The sequence below is a fragment of the Papaver somniferum genome, chromosome 3, assembly GCF_003573695.1.
Source record: "Papaver somniferum cultivar HN1 chromosome 3, ASM357369v1, whole genome shotgun sequence".
Lineage (NCBI taxonomy): Eukaryota > Viridiplantae > Streptophyta > Magnoliopsida > Ranunculales > Papaveraceae > Papaver > Papaver somniferum.
In genome coordinates, this window is record NC_039360.1 from 94426989 (window position 1) to 94446548 (window position 19560).

The 19560-nt window shown below is 34.2% G+C and overlaps 1 protein-coding gene across 1 annotated transcript; it reads right to left on the minus strand.

Annotated features, from left to right (window-relative positions):
- Positions 1-1338: 1338 nt before the first annotated feature.
- On the minus strand, positions 1339-3908 carry LOC113359753. Its single transcript, XM_026603336.1, has 5 exons — positions 3879-3908; positions 3427-3735; positions 3269-3310; positions 3084-3174; positions 1339-1736 (listed from the first exon to the last, which is right to left on the minus strand). The coding sequence occupies exons 1-5, from the start codon at positions 3906-3908 to the stop codon at positions 1339-1341; spliced, it is 870 nt and encodes a 289-aa protein (XP_026459121.1).
- Between the last annotated feature and the right edge of the window lie 15652 nt (positions 3909-19560).

Here is a 19560-nt window from a genome sequence, read left to right on the forward strand (position 1 = left end):
ATGCGAAATCCAAATCTCAATTGATCTTAGATGTATTTTAGAATGTGTGCGTAACAAACCCATCTTGTTTTTGATTGATTTTATTTTGTTTGATCGGTAGAATATGATTTCAAAGATGAAATTAGGGTTTTCAGAAGATCAGTTCGGCTGATCTTGCAGTATCAATTTTGAGCCGAACTTAGTGTATGATTTAGAGAAACACTATGTTCGGCTAATGCGACTTTACAATATTTTCAGCCGGACCTCAATTTTCCAGCCGAACCTCAATTTTCCAGCCGAACCTCAATTTTTCAAGCCGAACCTAGTGGATGATTCAGTTTCTGAGTGAAGTTCGGCTCAAAAGTTATCAGACGAACTGTTCATCTGGTCAGCAGATCTGGGTTTTAAAAATACAATTTTTTGGCAGATTCAACTTATAAAAGGAAATTAAACCTCGATAGAAGTTTACCTCTGATTTGAATCACACATTTTGGTCACTTCTAATCACTAAAATCTCAAAAGTCAAAACCCAAGCTTTTTTCTTCACTTCTTCTTCTTCCTCTCAAAAATCCCAACTCTCTCACATAAATTTGATTTTTCTACTAATTCACCACTAATAATTTAATGTTTAATCAATCCTTAAAATTCATAATTAATCAATTCTAATCATAATCTTTTACATTAATTATATAAGGGTAGTTATGCCATTATCAAAAATGGTGGATGAGGGGTGATGTTGTTTTTTATTTAGTGACCCTATTTTGGCATTATCTAATATGCCTCAAAAAAATCTAGTATGCCTCAAAATATGTTTCATTGAGTAGATGTCACCATCCTCCAAGATATTGAGGCCCAAGATGATAAAAAAAAACGAGAACTTAAATGATTAGTCAACAAAATAACATTGTTAGAAAAGAGTTTGTTAAAAGAAAAAAGATTGACAAATCTGGTAGGTAAAACAATATCCAGGCAGGGACACATAGAGGGTTGAAGATATTTAATCGGTTAAGTGGTTGGTCCTGATTCAAAATCTTTCGCTGCTTGTTGTCAAAAGCCTACGGTGATATATTCATATTCCAAGTAGAGATATCCTTAATCTAATTAAGATAACTTTAGAATTAGTTAGTTTAAATGGTGTTTGTCTCAAATTTTATCTTATCCTGGATTGACATAAAGTTGTTTGTTTAACATTCAATCACATACTTGGATAACATGAATCATGTTTGTTTCACTCTCTAATTTAAACAACAGTCTAGTATCGACTATTTTCAAATAGTACATTAAACATTAACCGCGACGGCGACGCTGATAATCATTCCACATTGCATCTGCAATTGAAGTTCGAAGTTCTGATACTATTTATCGTTGTCTATTCCTGCCCAGTGTAGGGCATTCATTGTCTAGTTGCGTTCTTGGATCAGTTTCTGATATGCTTTTTAAGTTCCCATCATCAAAAATCAAGTCATTGATGCACTCTCTGCGGATGTGGTTATGAAGGATGCAACATGCAAGTACAATTTTCACTTGTGATTCAAATGGATATTGTGGCTGAAGTTGCAAAATGGTGAAGCGTCTTTTTAGTACCCCGATGACACGTTCAATTGCATTTCGTAACGACGCGTGTCGAAGATTGAATAATTCTTTTGCATCTTTTGGACGATTTCCACCAAATTCCTTCGAGTGATAACGGACACCACGATATGGAGTAATAAATTGTGGCATATTAGCGAATCCTGCATCAGCGAGGTAAAATTTTCCTATACCAACAACAAAAAGTTATTGTCAAATATGTGACAGCACGTAAGAAGCATTATCGGCCAATGATAGTGAGGAATAAGAAATATATTTCCTCCATCCCACTATTAAGTGACCTAGTTCAAGTTTGCACAATTTTTAAGGCAAGCAAGGGGAAAAGTATTTTTAAGTGCTTTTTACAATTATACCCTTATGGATAATAAATAGTGAAATTTTGAAATAATTTATCTCTCAAACTATACCATGGATGTTCGTAAAATTCGTACCATTGAAAAGCATTTTAAAACACCTATGTGACGAATATAAATATGACTATCAAATTATGCATATTTCTTATATTTCTTATAATCAATTAAAATGATAATTTTAGAAATAGCTCCTTGTTTAGTGATATAGGTCACTTAATGGTGGGACAAAATCTAAAAGTAACTAGGTCACTTATTAGTGGGACGAAGAAAGTACTTCACACAGTTTTAGTGGTTTAGTGTCGAGCACCAACAGCATACATGAAAAATGAACAGAAGTACTAACAAAATAATAACAAGTAGAAAGATATATAAAAATGTAAGAAAGTTGATCTTTTATTTGTAAGTCTGTGTTTTTTCTTTTTATATGGAGCATGCATTTAGTGGATTATCACCTGTATAAATGCAAGTCATATATGTAGCTGCCATATACAATGTGAAGCTCTTATAATCAAAAGCTAAACTAAGAGAGAAATGCACATACAAATTTTCCTATTTCAGTAATTGTGTGCTTCCTAGTTTGCTTTGTTAAACAATGCAAGACATAAATTAATAAACTGCAACAGAATTTCACGCAAGTACAAACAATAAATCACATTCCACATCAGTTATGTGCAAGTACTTGTCGAAGTGTCCTTAAGTGGCAGACACGAGGGCAAAAATCTACAAAGTGGAGTGTCACTGTCACATAGACAAAATTGATCCAGCTAATATATAGATATATGTTTAATCACAAACTAAACAACACTATTTTCTGGAACCCATAGTGAGAGAACAATGCATAAAATTTCTTATATGATTTTTGTACAATATCCGGCATGACCTTGTTTTCCATCTCTTTAAGATGACGAACATTAGCACACAAGATACTGAACTTCTCCCCAACCAAAGTTCTACACCATGTGCATTAGAGCGAATCAGAAAGTGGTATGTTTAATTTGGATACATGGAAAATAACAAATGCATCGAGAATTAAAGCCTGAATAATGTATGAAAAATACCAACTCCAGAAAAATCAGTTCTATCATTTTATGTTGTTCCGCTAAAGAGCTTCTTAAAGGGTTATTGGCAAAAGAACGGAAAAGATACGATAGTATGGTATACCTTCGGGTACAATTAATCTATCAGATCTTGTTAGAGCTGAATCTAATATGCGTGAATCAGCAGCCGAACCTTTCCAACCCGCTAGAACGTACTAAAATTGTAAGTCAAAAGGAACATGCTACTAAAACATTTTGCAAAATGAACCCTTTTCTGCACCAAAAAGGAACTTGTTCGTCGAGACCAACCATTGATGGTATATGTGTTCCATAAATGGCTCCTACACAATCCTATGATTAGAAGCATGAGTCAACATTAATAGACTATGAATACAAATATATGCATATATAAAGAAAAAACAAATTGAATTATGTAATAAATTAAGTTTGGTTGAAGATATCTATACCTTGAAGTACGGATAAAATCTTGGATTTTCTAAGATTTCACTGGGGGTATCAGCCCCTGCTGGTAGAAGAAAATCATCCGCGAGAGCAACAATAGCATCCAAGACTGCATTGAAATGTCTACTAATTGTCTCGCCTGAATGCTGAAAACGCTCTTGAAGTATCCTGTTACGTTCATTATGTCCAACAACAAGCATAAAAATTGCTACTTTTTCTTCAACACGAACTCCATTACTATGACGAAGTAAGTCCTTTTCTTTCAACATATCACATAATCTTAAAAAAACATGTTTTTCCGTACGAAAACTATCCTGACATCGTACATCATAACCATTTAAGACTTCATCTACATGAGCTGAACCACTAAGAATTGAATCATGGCATATTGTCTTCTTCACAAAATATTGATAATAAACAGCAATTAGTGTTGTGTGGCTGCTGTTACAACTACTACCAAATCTTCTTCATCGTCAGAACTCGCCATAATACGACTTACCGACAGAAAGAATATAGAAGATTAAAAATCATTGTACCCATAGAAAACATACAGAAAATTAAAAATCAACATGGGAACATTAAAAATAAAAACATTTCAATTTAATTCATAGAGCAGGCACATAGTTCATCGAAAACGAAAGCAAAACTACTGTTACTGTACCAAATTAAATCTCTGACACAAACTACTAATCAAAATAAACTTAAACATAAACCAAACGAAATATCTTACATAAACAACTAAATCAAAATAAACTTAAACATAAACCAAACGAAATCCTGACATAAACGATGCTAAACGAAAAGAAACTTAAACATAACCTAATAATTTGAAATCCCTGACGAACACTATGTGACCAAACTTCACCCAATCAGACACCTAGTCACTTAAAGTGCAAGGATAGTATGCGGGAACATTGATCTTCGATAACAACCACTGTCGTTTCATGTTCCCAGTCAATGCAATGAAAATCTTATCTTTCTTTTCATCTTCCAATAAATCTAGCGCCTGCACGAAAGTATCATCATCCAAATTTGGTACATCCTCGAGTGCGGACACTAAACTTCCCTCTAAAGATGATGAATTTTTGTTTTCTTCTTTCTTGGTTGCAACATTGTTCACAGCCGCTGCCATTACATGAATTGCATCTACCATTCTCCAGTACTCTTTTTGGTCTTTCTAAAAGAACGTGAATTTGTACCTATTGAAGCTCGAGCCCTTTTTTGAGTATCAGATGTATGCAAGTCCTCAACCTTATCTTTATATGCATATGCATTCTCACTTTGTTCTTGAGTACCGTTGTTTGTAAAACGGTCTGGAGATTGCGTGTTTTCTAATTTCATGATCCCTGTCATGCTGGTCATCATCATCGTGCACAGTGTTGTCATTCCAACATCGCCTATACCTTCCATTGGCCCGATTATCCCCAAATATATCAGCTAAATCATCAAAGTGTGGAAGCGACTTGTCCTCCAGCATTTGACATCAGGATGCTTCTGCAATTGAAATTTGAATTGTCTTATTAGCATACTAGACTCCTCAATTGAAATAAATACACCACATCTCATCAATACAAAACGAAAAATCCAAATTCATTCAATTGTTACAGAATAACATAACACACCTTGATATATTCATCCCATACAACATCATCAGCAACACAACTTCTCGCGACTGGTCCCATCCAAATCCACTTTGACCTCTAAGAGTACTTACAACAACATAGTTTTTCTTCAAAGTTTCATACGATTTTTCAACACACTTGGTAAAAGAAGAACCAAAACTCTGCCTGAAATTATCGATAATGTGCGTCCAAGCATGTTGCTGAACTCACCATCAAGTAGTTGTCCTTCATGTACTGGTCTGCCATTAGACCCATGAACAGTCGATCCATGGGAGGAGTCCAAGTTGTCCTTCCAGTTTGGGGGGATTGATTGATCATCCCCATACTCTTAATTACCGACTATGTAAGCTATTGCTAAACAAACTCTTCATGAAAGTTAATAATGGCCACGCAACACAATATGGTCTCATTACTGGATTCTATAACCTTGAAAACTTGGGCAGAGAGTTAATAATTACTCAAACAAAGCTTGTCATGAGCAGAATTAAATGAAAACAAAAACACAAGCTAGTCTTGCTCACTTACTGATTCAATCAAATATAAAAGTTTCTTTCCCAAATTGGGTATATTATTCTAACTTGGATCTATTAGATGTTCGTTATAGAATTAACAACCACTATCAACAGATGTTCATTATAAATTTAACAATCACTATCAAAAGACAACCTAAATCATCAAACTATGAAGATGATATCAGTAACATGCAATTGAAAAAAAATCAAAAGACAACATACACAATAATAAGAAGAATGATAAATGTTCATGCATAAACAAAGATGATAAGGAAAAGAAAGAGGATGAAGATGGTACCAACAACTTGCAATTGATTCGTAGCAAACCCTCTGTAAAAAAAAAAAAAAAAAAATCCCAATCAGATTTGCTTGATAACAAATTGAATCATATAAATTGTAAAAAAAACCCAAATCAGATTTGCTTGATAACAAATATATTCATAGAAATTGTAAAACACCCAAATCAGATTTGCTTGATAACAAATTGAATCATAGAAATTATTATGTGTTAAAATAGATTAGAAAAGAAATATACCTTGTACAGATTTCATGTAGAAACGATGAAGATTCACATCAGTATATATATACAGAATAAAAGGTATGAAAAACCCTATCGTGGGTTTAGTAGTGGTGATATACTGGTGTTCGTGGGTTCGATGATGGAATTGTGCTATTCTATTCTTGGCGAGGAAATGGGAAAAACAGGTATTTGAGAGAATACCATAATCGCACTTTTTTAGGCTGCGAAAACTACGGTGGGTTTTGCTATTCTTGTCCCAAGTTAGAATTGAGGGGAGACAAACACGATATAACCGTTTAATCTAGATAACCCATCCTAGGATGGGGATATCCAAGCTGCAAATCACGACCGTAAGGAAATTTGTTAACTAGTACTTAACATTTAAACTACCAAGTGGTAGGGGTGTACAGAATGTCCGGAAGCCTGAGGCCTGCCATGTATCGCCCGGGTCCGAAGGAGTTCATGGGCGCCCGACAGCCTGTCATGGGCTAGCCTGGCCTGTCCGGTAATTATAAGTGGGCGGACCCGGATTTTTGTTCAAATATTGGAGTCCGGCCTGTTAGCCTGCTCAGTAGGCTGTTTAGTTACCCGACCTGCCTTGCTGCTGATAGCCTAGAATAAAGTTTTCTACTAGGGTGATGGATTTCTTAAGAACTTAAATTTCATATTTGGACAATTTATTAGGGTTAGAGAAAGTTCTGAATTACATTTCACATTAATGAATATGAATTGTTTGAACTATCACTCATCTCTTTGGTCCGAGGCCTGGCTGGCCCGACCTGACCTGTATTGTTTCATGGGTATGGACGGATCATGGGCATTAAAAAAATTTATTGCCCGGCCCGGCCTGTTAAACTTAATGGGTGTTAAGGACTACAAGCCCGTCCGGCCCGACCTGTGCTATAATCGGGCTTGGGCTGGCCTTCCCGTCCCGATGTACACCCCTACCAAGTGGCAACTAGAAAAATATTTTTAAGAGGGGAAAGAATTACAAGTAGGACAAGAAGTGCTTGAAATCCTGAGTGTGAGTGCCTGTAATCTCAATCACTCTACTTCCTCAACTGATTCTTCTATCCCCTTATTTGTTCTGGATTTTCAGTTGTTTCTAAGTTGTTTTTTTATTTAACTTCTATTCCCTCCGTTACTTTTGAATAGGCTGGTTTCTATAAATAAATGTTTCAAAAATATAGGTTGGTTTCTTAATTGGGAAAGTCAAATGTTACTTTGGTTTTGTGGGACCAATTTTCTCTTAACTTCTTTTTATGACAAGTATCATGTGGACCATTTCATTTTACTTCTTTTGCTGACAAGTGTCATGGGGACCATTTCACTTCACTTCTTTTATTGACAAGTGTCATGAGGACCACTTTCAATAATTGGTTCTCTTAATTTCTTTAATTTTCTCTAAAAACCAAACCAACCTATTAAAAAGTAACGAAGGGAGTAGTTTATTTGATTTGGTTTGTGTTTCAGAAACGTACATAACAAATCATAGTCCTTCCTAGCTTGAGATGATCTTGTGATTTAGTTTAAGTCTTTTATTTTCTTTGTTTTTGTATTTTCAGATATTTTTCTCTCTGATCTGTTGTTTAGGATCATCAACTTTTCTGCTGAAATTTTTATCTTGCTATAGTTTGTTGTTAAATTGATTTCAAGGGTTGTGAATTTTATCAAGTTTCTTTTTCAAGATCTAGATAAATTTTCCGATCTAACAGCCTAAGATTTCTCTAAAGAAGAAGTTTTCGACAACAATCTTCGGGTAGCACCAACAATAAATATCCTTAACAGGAGCATCATTGGTAGGATCTATGACTATGGTACCAATTTTCGCTCCAGCAACAACAGTTTCAAAGACTACAAGAAAATCAACAGTTCAAAAGACTCATACACAAGAAGTTACAAAGACTGATTTAAGAAGACCCACACCGATCCAGACCGATTCATCCAACCAATAACCAATTATACTTGTTACCTATATTACTGCTACTATGAAAAAATCACTGACAAAAGGATGAATCTATGGATTCCACTTTTTCCTGTTTTAATGCAATTTTGAAAAAAAAACATGAGAAATGGTTGGGTTTTTTGACCCTAAGATCTCTATTTTTTGTAAATTTGTTATATGGTTTGGATGTGTTACTTTTGATCCAACCAAGACCATTTTAACTTGTCACGATACCTTGGATGCTATTGAATCAATTAGTAATGGTAAGAATCCTTCTTCATATTAGAGATTCAGACTATGGTGTAAAGTGGAATGAACGTTTTTACCGTCTTTTGGAAATATTGGAAATTATTGTAATAGCTGGGAAACCGTGTCAGTCCTGTAATCACCTCTAATTTTGAATCATAGTTCCATTATCAATATATATGAGGCTTGCCTATTTTCAAAAAAACAAGAAAAAAAAATAGTTATTGTTGTTTGGGAGAAATTGGAACGTCTTTATGCCAGTGTAGTTTAAAATCTCCAAACAATGTTTAGGTACCAACGAACAGGCACATGAAGACTCAGTGCATGGCCTCGCAATAGGGTGTAGGAGGCTAGAACAAAATAATTGAAGTAGGATCTTTCCTAGGGTACATTACACAGATGAAATAGTCAAGTGTAATCACTTTATCTAATGAATATTCATCCCGGAATAACTAGGTCCCCGGATTTTTACGACTGATCGATACGTTTTTCGTCATAGCCAGAATCTTGTGTCTTAACTTTCGCTTTTCTGCATAAAATTTTGTATCTTCATTATTGTAAACAAAAGTTGGTTCATCTTAGATAGTTCAAAAACAATTTGGATTCGTTGATTAGATATCAAAAAGTTGATTGTACTCACGTATCTAATCCCTTTTAATTTCACCATTTTCTTACTGTACAAAATAGATGTTCATGTCTTTGACATTCAATCTTAAGGATAAATATTTTAGAAAAAAGATAAGCTTTTAGAACAAAAGTCTCTTATACTAGTTCTTGGGTCTGGAAATGCATCGGTAAAGGGATCAAACTAGTAGAACAGTTCAGTATATGGGAAGTTGGAGATGAGTTAATATTTGGGAAGATAAATGAGTACCTAATCTTGAACATACTTTGGAACAATATAAGAACAACAACAACAGTTTAAATCTTGTAGCTGACCTTATGGAACCAGTTACTAAAAAGTGGAACACTTTTGGGATTCACTAAATGTTTCCTAATCATATAGCAGTTAGAATTTGTAAGATCAATGTTTTTTTCTCCCATGAAAACAAGCTGAAACCAGAAACTTTAAGATGGCTCCATACTACTTCTGGTGAATTCACAATTAAGTCTTTTTATAACAAACCGAATGAACCAAGTATCAATGCTAACAACTTAACTATGCTTGATAATTCTAGAAAGATCTTTGGAGTTTAGATATGTCTCAAAGAATAAAAATCTTCGCTTGGAAATGTCTACAAAATGCTCTGTCAACAAACTCCATACTTTTAGGGATAATTAAATAGAGATATCTCTCATTGTTATACTTTTGGAATTGATGAAAATGAAACAATTGAACACCTCTTTTTTTTTATTGTCCATTTGCAAAACAGGTTTGGGCTCTTAATCCAAATCCAGTCAATTTTCATTTCAATGCCTCGGTCAAATTGATTGACATCTGTGTAAAGATTGGTTAGACTCACCTAGTACAACAATTTCTCTATAATTATTTCTGACAAATATGTGGTTTATATGGAAGAAAAGATGTAATAAAGCCTTCCAGGGGAAACAAAAATCTTCTACTCATATATCAATCGAAATTCAGAGACATGTTCAATTATGGACCAAATGAAAATAGACCTAAGAAGACTACAACACTTAAAAAGTTGTCTGTTGGTGAAATTTGGAAATTTCCTGCTGAGAACCATCATAAAATTAATATGGATGTAGTCTGGTTAGCACATGATAAGACAACTGGCTATGCATTAATCTTAAGAGATTATGCAGGTGAATTTGAAAAAGGAAAAGCAGGACCATCTACAACAGCTGGACCAGAAGAGACAGTGGAAGTAGGAGTGTTGCAATCAGCAACATGGGCAAGGGAGAAGAATTTATCAGATTTCAGCATTGAAGGAGATTGTAAGAACCTTTTTGAATAATTGCAAGGGGAGAACTCTTTTATTTCTTGGCAGAGTCAAGCCATTTTGATAGAGGCTAGTAGGATTGCTAAATCCTGCCTAAATTTCATCGGATTTTTCATTGTTACTAGAACTGCAAATAGGGTAGCTGGTATTTTAGCCAAAAGGGCAAGATCTTTTGACTTTAACGTTAGTTGGGATAACATCGCACCAACTTGTGTTGCTTTACAAATTTCATTGGATAAATTTAATGTTATGGATGATAATCCAACTCCTACATTAGATGGCTCTACTTAAGTTAGCTTTTGGAACGAGTCACCAATTTACAAAAAAAAAAAAAAAAAAAGTCTTTGTCATTAACTTACACACAAACTCCGTCAAAGATGGACAACTATTAACACTTCAGTTTTGCACACCTTAAAGGACATATTCGTTAAATTAAAATATCATAAAATCACACAAAATATACAACATCTTAAAATCGCACAAAAAAATCTACAAAATATTTTAAAATATAAAACCCTAATAGACATGTTAGTAATGATAAAAAAAACCAAAACTTTGAGCTAAATATATTTTTAATTTTTTACCCCGATATAGATAACAAAAGGATGAGTTCATAATCTTATGAACCATCTAAATTGGAAATAATTATTGGGGATACGGAAAAATGGTGAAGGTATCAAAATTTTAGGCCCACTGCGTGTTAAGGGTTTTAGATAAATTTCCACTAAAAAAGATCTAGTTTCACATTAGTTAGCGGCCATCCTTTATAACACTCTTTCAACAAACTTCTGTATAAAATCAGTTAAGTTGGTGAGAAAATTTACATTTTTACTTAAACTGTTTCATAGAATTGGGTTAATCTTGTGTTTAGGGTTAAACCAAGATATGGTGAAGTGGTTCATGGAAGCAACTAGTACAACTTGACTCTGCGTTCTGTGAAGCAATTAGTTGAAGTTGCCTCGGTGGATTGTGAAGCAACTAGTTGAAGTTGACACGATGTGTCATACTCAAAGATGAAGTGAACTTGAGAAACAAGTTGGTTTGGTTCTAGAAGAGTCATATGTTTAGAGTATTACTATGTTTAAAAGTTCTTTGTGTTTCTAGAAGTGTCCTTTACTTAGAGTTTGATTTTATTAGGAATGTGATTTGAGTGGTCGTCAAGTTTGTTTTACATTAAATAGGATGTTGATCCATGAGACTATGTACACCGAATTATTATCAATGTAGTCGTTTATTGCTTTCGCGTTTGTGTTATCCTCTCTTACTCGATCCTACATATGGTATCAGAGCAGGCTATTTGTGTCGAGTCATTTGACCGTACCTTTACTCCTCTGCGCCACCCGATTTATCGTCCACGTGTTAGACCCAACGAGGCTATAAGTGAGGGTGTGTGTTGAGATTATTAGTCCCACATTGTCTGGGTATCTAAGATCCTTTGGTTTATAATTCTTAGGGACACTCCACTCATTGCTAATTGGTTTTGAGTTGGATGCCCATATTCTAACATCTTGGTCTTTATATAATTAAAGAAAAATGTGAGAAAGAAAAATGCGGTTTTAAGGGGAGTTCTTGGTTTGTGCTTCGACATTTTTTTTTATACTAAAATGTGGATTTATTGATTAATTATTGTAAAGAACATAGTCTTCCTATATACATTTGGAGAAATTGGAATCATAAGAGAAACTTAGAGCTTCAAGTCTAGCTTTTCTTGCTAGTGCATGAGCCACACTATTAACTAACTTGAAAAACCAAAACTTATTACTGGAAAACTTGTTCTTGATTTCGGAAATTAAATGTTGATTAAACCAGTGCACTTGGGATTCTCCACTGTTAATAAAGTTCACCACATTCACACACTCCATCTCAAATATAACTTTGTTAAAACCACACTCCTCCATCCAATCTACCGCCATGACTAGAGCTTTGCATTCCAAATGTTCAACTCTCACATCTACATCCACCTCTTCCTCCAGTTTAAAGCCTTCAACTCCTACTGCATTTCCTGCATGACTACGCAGAATTAGTCCAAGGATACCTTTCTTAGTTTCAGTCATATATGAAGCATCTATATTCAATTTATCAAATCCTTCCTATGGAAGAATCCATTCCTTGATGAGAGTGCTGCATTTCCTGTTAACATTAGTAGAAACAATAACAGAATTAAATTTTTGTATTAAATGTTGTATCTTAATGGGAGTATTATTCTTATTAGGAACAATATCCTGAAAAATCAGATTACACCTGTCCTTCCAGATATACCAGATAGTGCACATTAACTTAAACACGTAATTCTCATTTCTGTAATTATTCTGAAGTTCTTCACCTGCAGTGAACCAAGCTATTACCCAAGACTGGAAAGAATTAAAATGCTGAGTAACAGCAATAATATCAACATTTAACGCATTCCATATGGATCTAGCATAGTCACACTCAACCAACAAATGGTTAATGGTTTCAAGACTATGATTACAAAACTTAGGATGGGGTTCTACTTCAGGGTTATAACTAGCAAGTTTGACTCTAATATGAACAATATTTTTTTAGCATTTCCAGACAAAAAGCTGTACTCTATGAGGAACCTTATAGTTCCAGAGTTTTTTCCAAACATCCTTAGGAATGTTATCACCATCAATGAGAATTGTTAACAGAATTAACACACAGAGTATTGTAAGCACTCTTTACAGTGAATTTACCTTTTCTGTCAGGTTTCCAAATTAGATAATCTTCACCAGTAGAAGGAATAAGTATATTTAGGATAGCAGTTGAGGTATCTTGATTAAAGATAGAACAGAAAAGCTGTTCATTCCATATTCTAGTTGAAAAAGCGGGGGTACAACAACCACACCCAATATTTCGCTTGGCAATATGTATGAAAAAAATCCAATATACTTTTTAGAGAATCAACTAGACAGTCAGACTCAATCTAGATAAAAAGTATATCAAAGAGTTTATATCTCAATCTCTCGATTTGATATATACTCGAGCAAATAGAAATCTGCGAGTCTTTATCAAATACTAGAGAGATAACTTGGATGGTACCAAAGACCAATATCCAAGTATCAATCTATTTAAATCAACAACCAAAAGGTCGGATATTCTAATTGATTGATCAATGCACAACCTGTGATATTTCAATTATATAACAAAATATAATGCGGAAAAGAAATAACACAAACATCAGAATTTTGTTAACGAGGAAACCGCAAATGCAGAAAAACCACGGGACCTAGTCCAGATTGAACAAACACTGTAAGCCTCTACAGACACTATCCTACTCCAAATTAACTTCAGTCTGGACTGTAGTTAAACCCCAATCAATCTCACACTGATCCAAGGTACAGTTATGCTCCTACGTCTCTGATACCAGCAGGATGCTACGTACTTGATTACCTTAGCTGATCTCACCCACAACTAAGAGTTGCTACGAACAAAGTCGAAGACTTCAATAAACAAATCTGTATCACACAGAAAAGTCTACGGTAATAGATACTGCCTCCCACGAATATACCTACAAGTTTTGTTCCGTCTTTTGATAAATCAAGGTGAACATGAACCAATTGATAACCCGGACTTATATTCCCGAAGAACATCCTAGTTGATAGACACATTTTTGTGTCTAAATTGATCTCAATACTATATATTGTTGGCACTCGATTTCGTATTTATTTACAGTGTTTTTTGTGTTTGTAGGTATTTTTGGGGAATAAACATTTTTGGAAGAATTGGCTTAAAAGTGTTAAAGGCATCCTCATTTCAGACAAGAGCACCAATCTTGTTAAAGGCACCCAGAATATGGATAGAGGCACCCTCTCCTTCTTCATTTTGAAACAAATTCACAGAATTTATGGGATATTTTAAAGATTCGAGGCAAAGATATCTTCTTTCCTATTATACATAAAGTTTCCATATCTTGAAGGTAAAAGAGATAATATATTTATGAGTTGGTTTTTATTGAAACGGAGAAAGAAATTATTCATGAGATATCTTTCATTAAAGAGAAGATTTGATGGAGTTATGGAAGAAGATTTTGAAAAGATGTTTGAGTAATGGGTTATTGTGTATAAATAGGTTGCTAGTAGGACCAAACAGATGGATCGAGAGAGGGGAGTTTTGGGAGAGCAGAATCATTGTTTTATTCTTCTCATTACATTTCATCATCTTGTAAACACTTTTTGAGCCATGAATAAATATTTGAAGTGTGTTTTCGACGTCATGAGCTAAACCCCAACACTGGGACGACGGAGGAAGACGAATTTCATACATGGGTAAAATTATTTAATTCTTTTTAATACTTTTGCATTAATTTTAATTGAAATATGATTTGAATTAATTGGTTGTCATTTAATTTGATGAGGTATGCTTAGCTTAAATGTTTTGATACATCATTCTTAGGATTTACAACTAATCTTTTGAGAATCTACCTTGGAAAAACCAGAGTCCATGTTAATTTTATTCATTGAGCTTTAATTGTTGAGAATAAATAAGTTGAACCCTATGTTATGAATTCGACGAAATCCTAGTCCCAGTAACACTCTTCATCCCGTGACAATATTTTGTGTATATTTTTTCTTTTCTTTTAGTTTATTAATTCTTAAAATCAATTCATCAAGTCCGAGTGAACGACAACTCTATTTACCACTATATAAAATTCGATCAGTATTATCAATCACCTCACAATAATCTTAATCGACGCAGCAAAAAAAAGATATTGCGGAATCACAAACGATGAGACGAAGTGTTTGTGATTACTTTTATATCTTGTCTATCAGAGATATCAATCTCAAGCCAATTATTACAATTGTACTCGTACGATAGAAACAGCAAGATCAGATCACACAACTACAAGAAAGTAGTATCGGTTTGGATTCACAATCCCAATGAAGTCTTTAAGTCGTTAACCTGGTTTAGAAGAAAAAACCAAAGGTTAAAGGAGAATCGGCTCTAGCTTAGTACAACTAGTATCACACAGAAGGTGTGGGGATTAGGTTTCCCAGTTGCTAGATTTCTCCCTTATATAGTCTTTCAAATCAAGGTTTGCAATCAATGTTAGCTTGGTAACAAAGCATTCAATATTCACCGCTAGATGAAAACCTGATTAGATTCAAGCTAATATCTTTCAGTCGTTAGATCGAAAACTAGCTTGTTACACACAAATGAAATGCACGTTTCTAGGCTTGTGTAACCGTACCCAAACTTGTACATTTGTTGGTTCAACAATAGTTAACCAAATGGTTAGCCATATGATCACTTTCATATCAACCATATTCTTCTTCACCATAACTAGTTCAAGTGACTCAAATGAACTAGTTAGAGAGTTGTTCAATTGTAAGGAAATCTTATGTAACTACACAAGACACAATCGAAGCAAAAACGATTTGATTCACTCGAATCGGTTCATGAACTATATAGCCACGGTTTGCAATTTGTATTCCTTAGTTTATATAAGAATAAGTTCACAAACATCGTTTTTAGATATAACCTACTCAAGTTCGCGAACTGGGTTTCAGACTTAAGTTCCCGGACGGAGTTCACAAACTCCAGCAGAATTTCTCAGGTCGAGAACTTACGCCAGTTCGCGGACTGGGTTTGCGGACTTAGCTCACTCCACTATTCCGGTTCTCTTGATCAACAAAGTTCGCAAACTTCAGTTCAAGGAATAAGGACTTATACATATGTTTGTTTCCACAACAAACTATTTTTCGTCAAAGTAAGCAATTTTCAAAGCAACTGAAACTTGTCATGACTTTCGTCACTAGGTAAAGATAAACTTGGCTAAAGCGAAAGCTTACCAACACATATTTCGAGAAATAGATAGGCGAGATAAACTCGGCTCGAAATAGCAAATGTGTATAATCTAAGTCTATATAGCAAAACGACTTTTGTCTCAAGATAGGAGATAAATAGACTTTTGAGTGATAGATAAGTTCAAGTCTCCACATACCTTTTAGTCGATGAAGATCCACCGGTTCCTTGAGTAGTCCTTCGTCTTGTATGATGATTGCCATGGAGTTATTGAGCTCAACTACACTTTCTATCCTAGTACGAGACCTTAGCTATAGTAGATTAGAAATCAAGACTTATAGTTTTGATCACTAACATTGAAAAACATGCTTGAGATAGCAACGTATGCGAGTTCGACCGAGCAATGCTCTAACACTAGTACCAGGTAGAAATACATCACAAACTAAAGTGTAGGACAGGTGGACTATTGAAACCAATAATCTAAATATCAAGCCAAATGTTAATTTTAGTGCCACACTGAACTATCCACATAGAGTATTGTTGCACAACCTCAATACCAGAGTAAATACTTTTCCAAAGCCAAGAAGAATTATCTTTTAATTTATCTAGATGGAGTAAATTGTCATTTTTAACATATTTGGCTCTAACAATTTTCATACAAAGGGAACTGTCATCATTACAAGCTTTCCATGCCAATTTAGTTAACATAGCAGTATCAAAATTTTCAAGGTTTCTAAAACCCAGACCACCCAAAGATTTAGGAATACTTAGATTATTTCATCCTATTAAGAAAAGGACTTTATTACTACTATGTCCCTACCAGAAATGTTTTTGAAGCATCCATCTGATCAATCAAAGTTTTAGGAATTCTAAAACAACCCATCTGATAAGTAGGTAAAGCATTTAAAACATGTTTAACCATAACAGTTCTAGCAGAATGATTCATAGTTTTTCCTTTCCAAGTCTTAAGTCTAGAACCAAAGGATTAAATCAGTGGCCTAAAAGCTTTGGTTTTGTTCCTTCCTATCAACAAGGTGACTCCTAAATAGGTATCACTATCCCTCATTTCAGTCATTTTAAGTTCTCTAGCAAGAATTTCTCTAGAACCAGGACTAAGATTATGACTAAAATAAACACTTGACTTATCCAAGTTAAGTATTTGACCATAAACACTACCAAAATAGTCAAGAGTATTCATAATACCAGCAATATTGTGCATATCAACTTGAGAAAAAATAAGAATATAATTAGCAAACATTAGATGGGTAATACATGGAGCACTCCTAGCTGCTTTAACTCCTAAAATTTGATGATTAGTTTCAGCATTTAATAACAGCCTAGATAAGAATTCCATACAGATAATGAAAAGATAAGGTGATAAGGGATCACCTTGTCTAATGCCTCTAGATATGTTAAAACCATGAGTAGGAGAACCATTTAAGAGAACAAAAATGTGAGTAGTAGAGATGCACTGATTTATATAGCCACAAAATTTCTTATCAAAACCAAAACTTCTAAGAATTCCTAGCAATAAAGGCCATTCTATTCTATCAAAGGCTTTAGAAAGATCAAGTTTTAAGGCCATAGTACCACTGTGTCCTTCCTTGTGCTTCATAGTGTGAATCATCTCATGAGCAACAATAATGTTGTCATGTATATCTCTACCCGATACAAAGACAACTTGATAAGGAGAGATCATGTGTTTTAGTGAGGTTTAATTCTATCTGCCATAATCTTAGATATAACCTTATAAATACTATTGTACAAACCTATAGGTCTGAAGTCCACAGGTTTAGTAGCATTATCAGTCTTAGGTATCAAACTAAGATAAGTTTTATTGAAAGTTGTCGGCATGAAACCTGTTTCAAAAAAACCTTGAACAACATTAGTAACATATTTCCCAACAATATCCCAATTGTATTTGTAAAATCTAGATTGGAAACCATCAAGGTCAGGTGAACCCCAATCATTCATATGCTTAATAGTTTGAAATATTTCATCACCAGAAGGTATTTTATTGAGCTGAGAATTATCTTGAGCAGTAATAATAGTAGGGATGATGTCAAAAGTAGTATCAGTAAACTTAGAATTAGAAGTTTTACTTACCTGCTCAAAGTGGCTAACAAGCATACTTGCAATATCATCACTATCGTTAAACTAAACACCATTATTATCACATAAGCATTCAATATTTTTCCTAAACATTCTTTTATTAGCTAAGGTGTGAAAATATTTGGTATTTTGATCCATATTGATAATGAAAGTGTCACCAGATTTTTGTTTATAAAACTCAGCCTTAATGTTAAACCAATCATCTAGTTTTCTAGTGAGAGTAACAATGTTATCATGCTGAGAAACTAGATCATATTGAGCTTCCTAAAGTTGAGTTTGTAAGTTATTTATATTTCTATCAATATCTCCAAACTCAATTCTATTCCAGTGAGAAAGTTTTTTCCTTGTACTTTGTTGCTTAGCAATCAGTTGAAAACCTGCAGAACCAGAAAAATTTGTAGCCCATGCTATAGATAATTGAGTTTTAAAAGCAAAGTGTTTCATCCACATAAAAAATAAATAAATTGAAAGGCCTCCAGGTATTTCTACTAAGAACTTGTGGAATTAATAAGATAGGACAGTGATCAGAACCAGCCTGAACTAAGTGAATAAGCTTAGCGTGGGGGAAAAAGTTACACCAATAGATGTTACCTATAGCCATGTCAATTCTAGACTTTCTACTGCCAGTTTTAAAACTATTACTAGTCCAAGTGTAATGTTTACCACTGTAACCTATATCCATAAGACCACATATATTCATTTTGTCTTGAACATACCTATCTTCAATAGAAAAGTTCACAGCTTCAGATAAATCATGCATATGAAAGTTCAAGTCACCTATTACTAACAAAGGTTGCCTGATGTTTTCACTAATCCTTAACAGAAAGTCCCATTGTTCTTTTTTCTTATCAAAATAGGTGGAGCCATACATAAAGGTAATAAGAACATATGGCTTACTATGATCTATTTTGGTGACAACATGCATCATATTTTTTGAGACATCCTAAACTGCACAATGGATTCCATCTTTCCACATTAGAATTAGACCACCAGCCAGGCCAACTCTATCTATATGAACATGATTGCAGTAACTTAGGGAATTTGCCACGGAGATCATTTTATCAGTATCTATTTTTGTTTAAGAGAGAAACAAAAAATCAGGAGAGTGTTTTTGAACAAGAACAAAAAGTTGATCTCTGGTGAATTTTTTTGCTAAACCTTGAACATTCCAAGCTAAGACTTTCATATTTGCAGAGAAATTGTAAAAATAAGAATAACAATGAGAAAATTTAGAGTGTAAAGCCAAGGATAAAGTTTTAGTTGATTTCATGGGAGTACTTTCTTGCAAGAAGTTCTCCTTCCTCTGCCAAGTCATGCTCCATCCCATCAAAATGTTCCAATCTATCAGTAGATCCAGTATTATAACCAATAATGTTTTTGTGAATATCATGAGCCTGTAAGACAGTACTGAGAGTGACTTTGGTTCCATCATTATCTTCTTGATCTTCACTTCTTGACCTCTTATCTCTTCTTTCTTCTTCTTGCTTTTCAGTTTTTTCTTTTTCTTCTAGTTGCCTATGACTTGCTTCACAAACC

Bases quoted from the DNA above. Each gene is read 5' to 3' on its own strand.
- LOC113359753 (XM_026603336.1), bottom strand. From the start codon at position 3,908: ATGGCGAGTTCTGACGATGAAGAAGATTTG. The intron at 3,175-3,268 runs GTTGGTCTCGAC...TTACAATTTTAG, and splicing joins GAACACATATACCATCAATG to TACGTTCTAGCGGGTTGGAA. The intron at 1,737-3,083 runs GTATACCATACT...TTGTTGGTATAG, and splicing joins TAGATTAATTGTACCCGAAG to GAAAATTTTACCTCGCTGAT.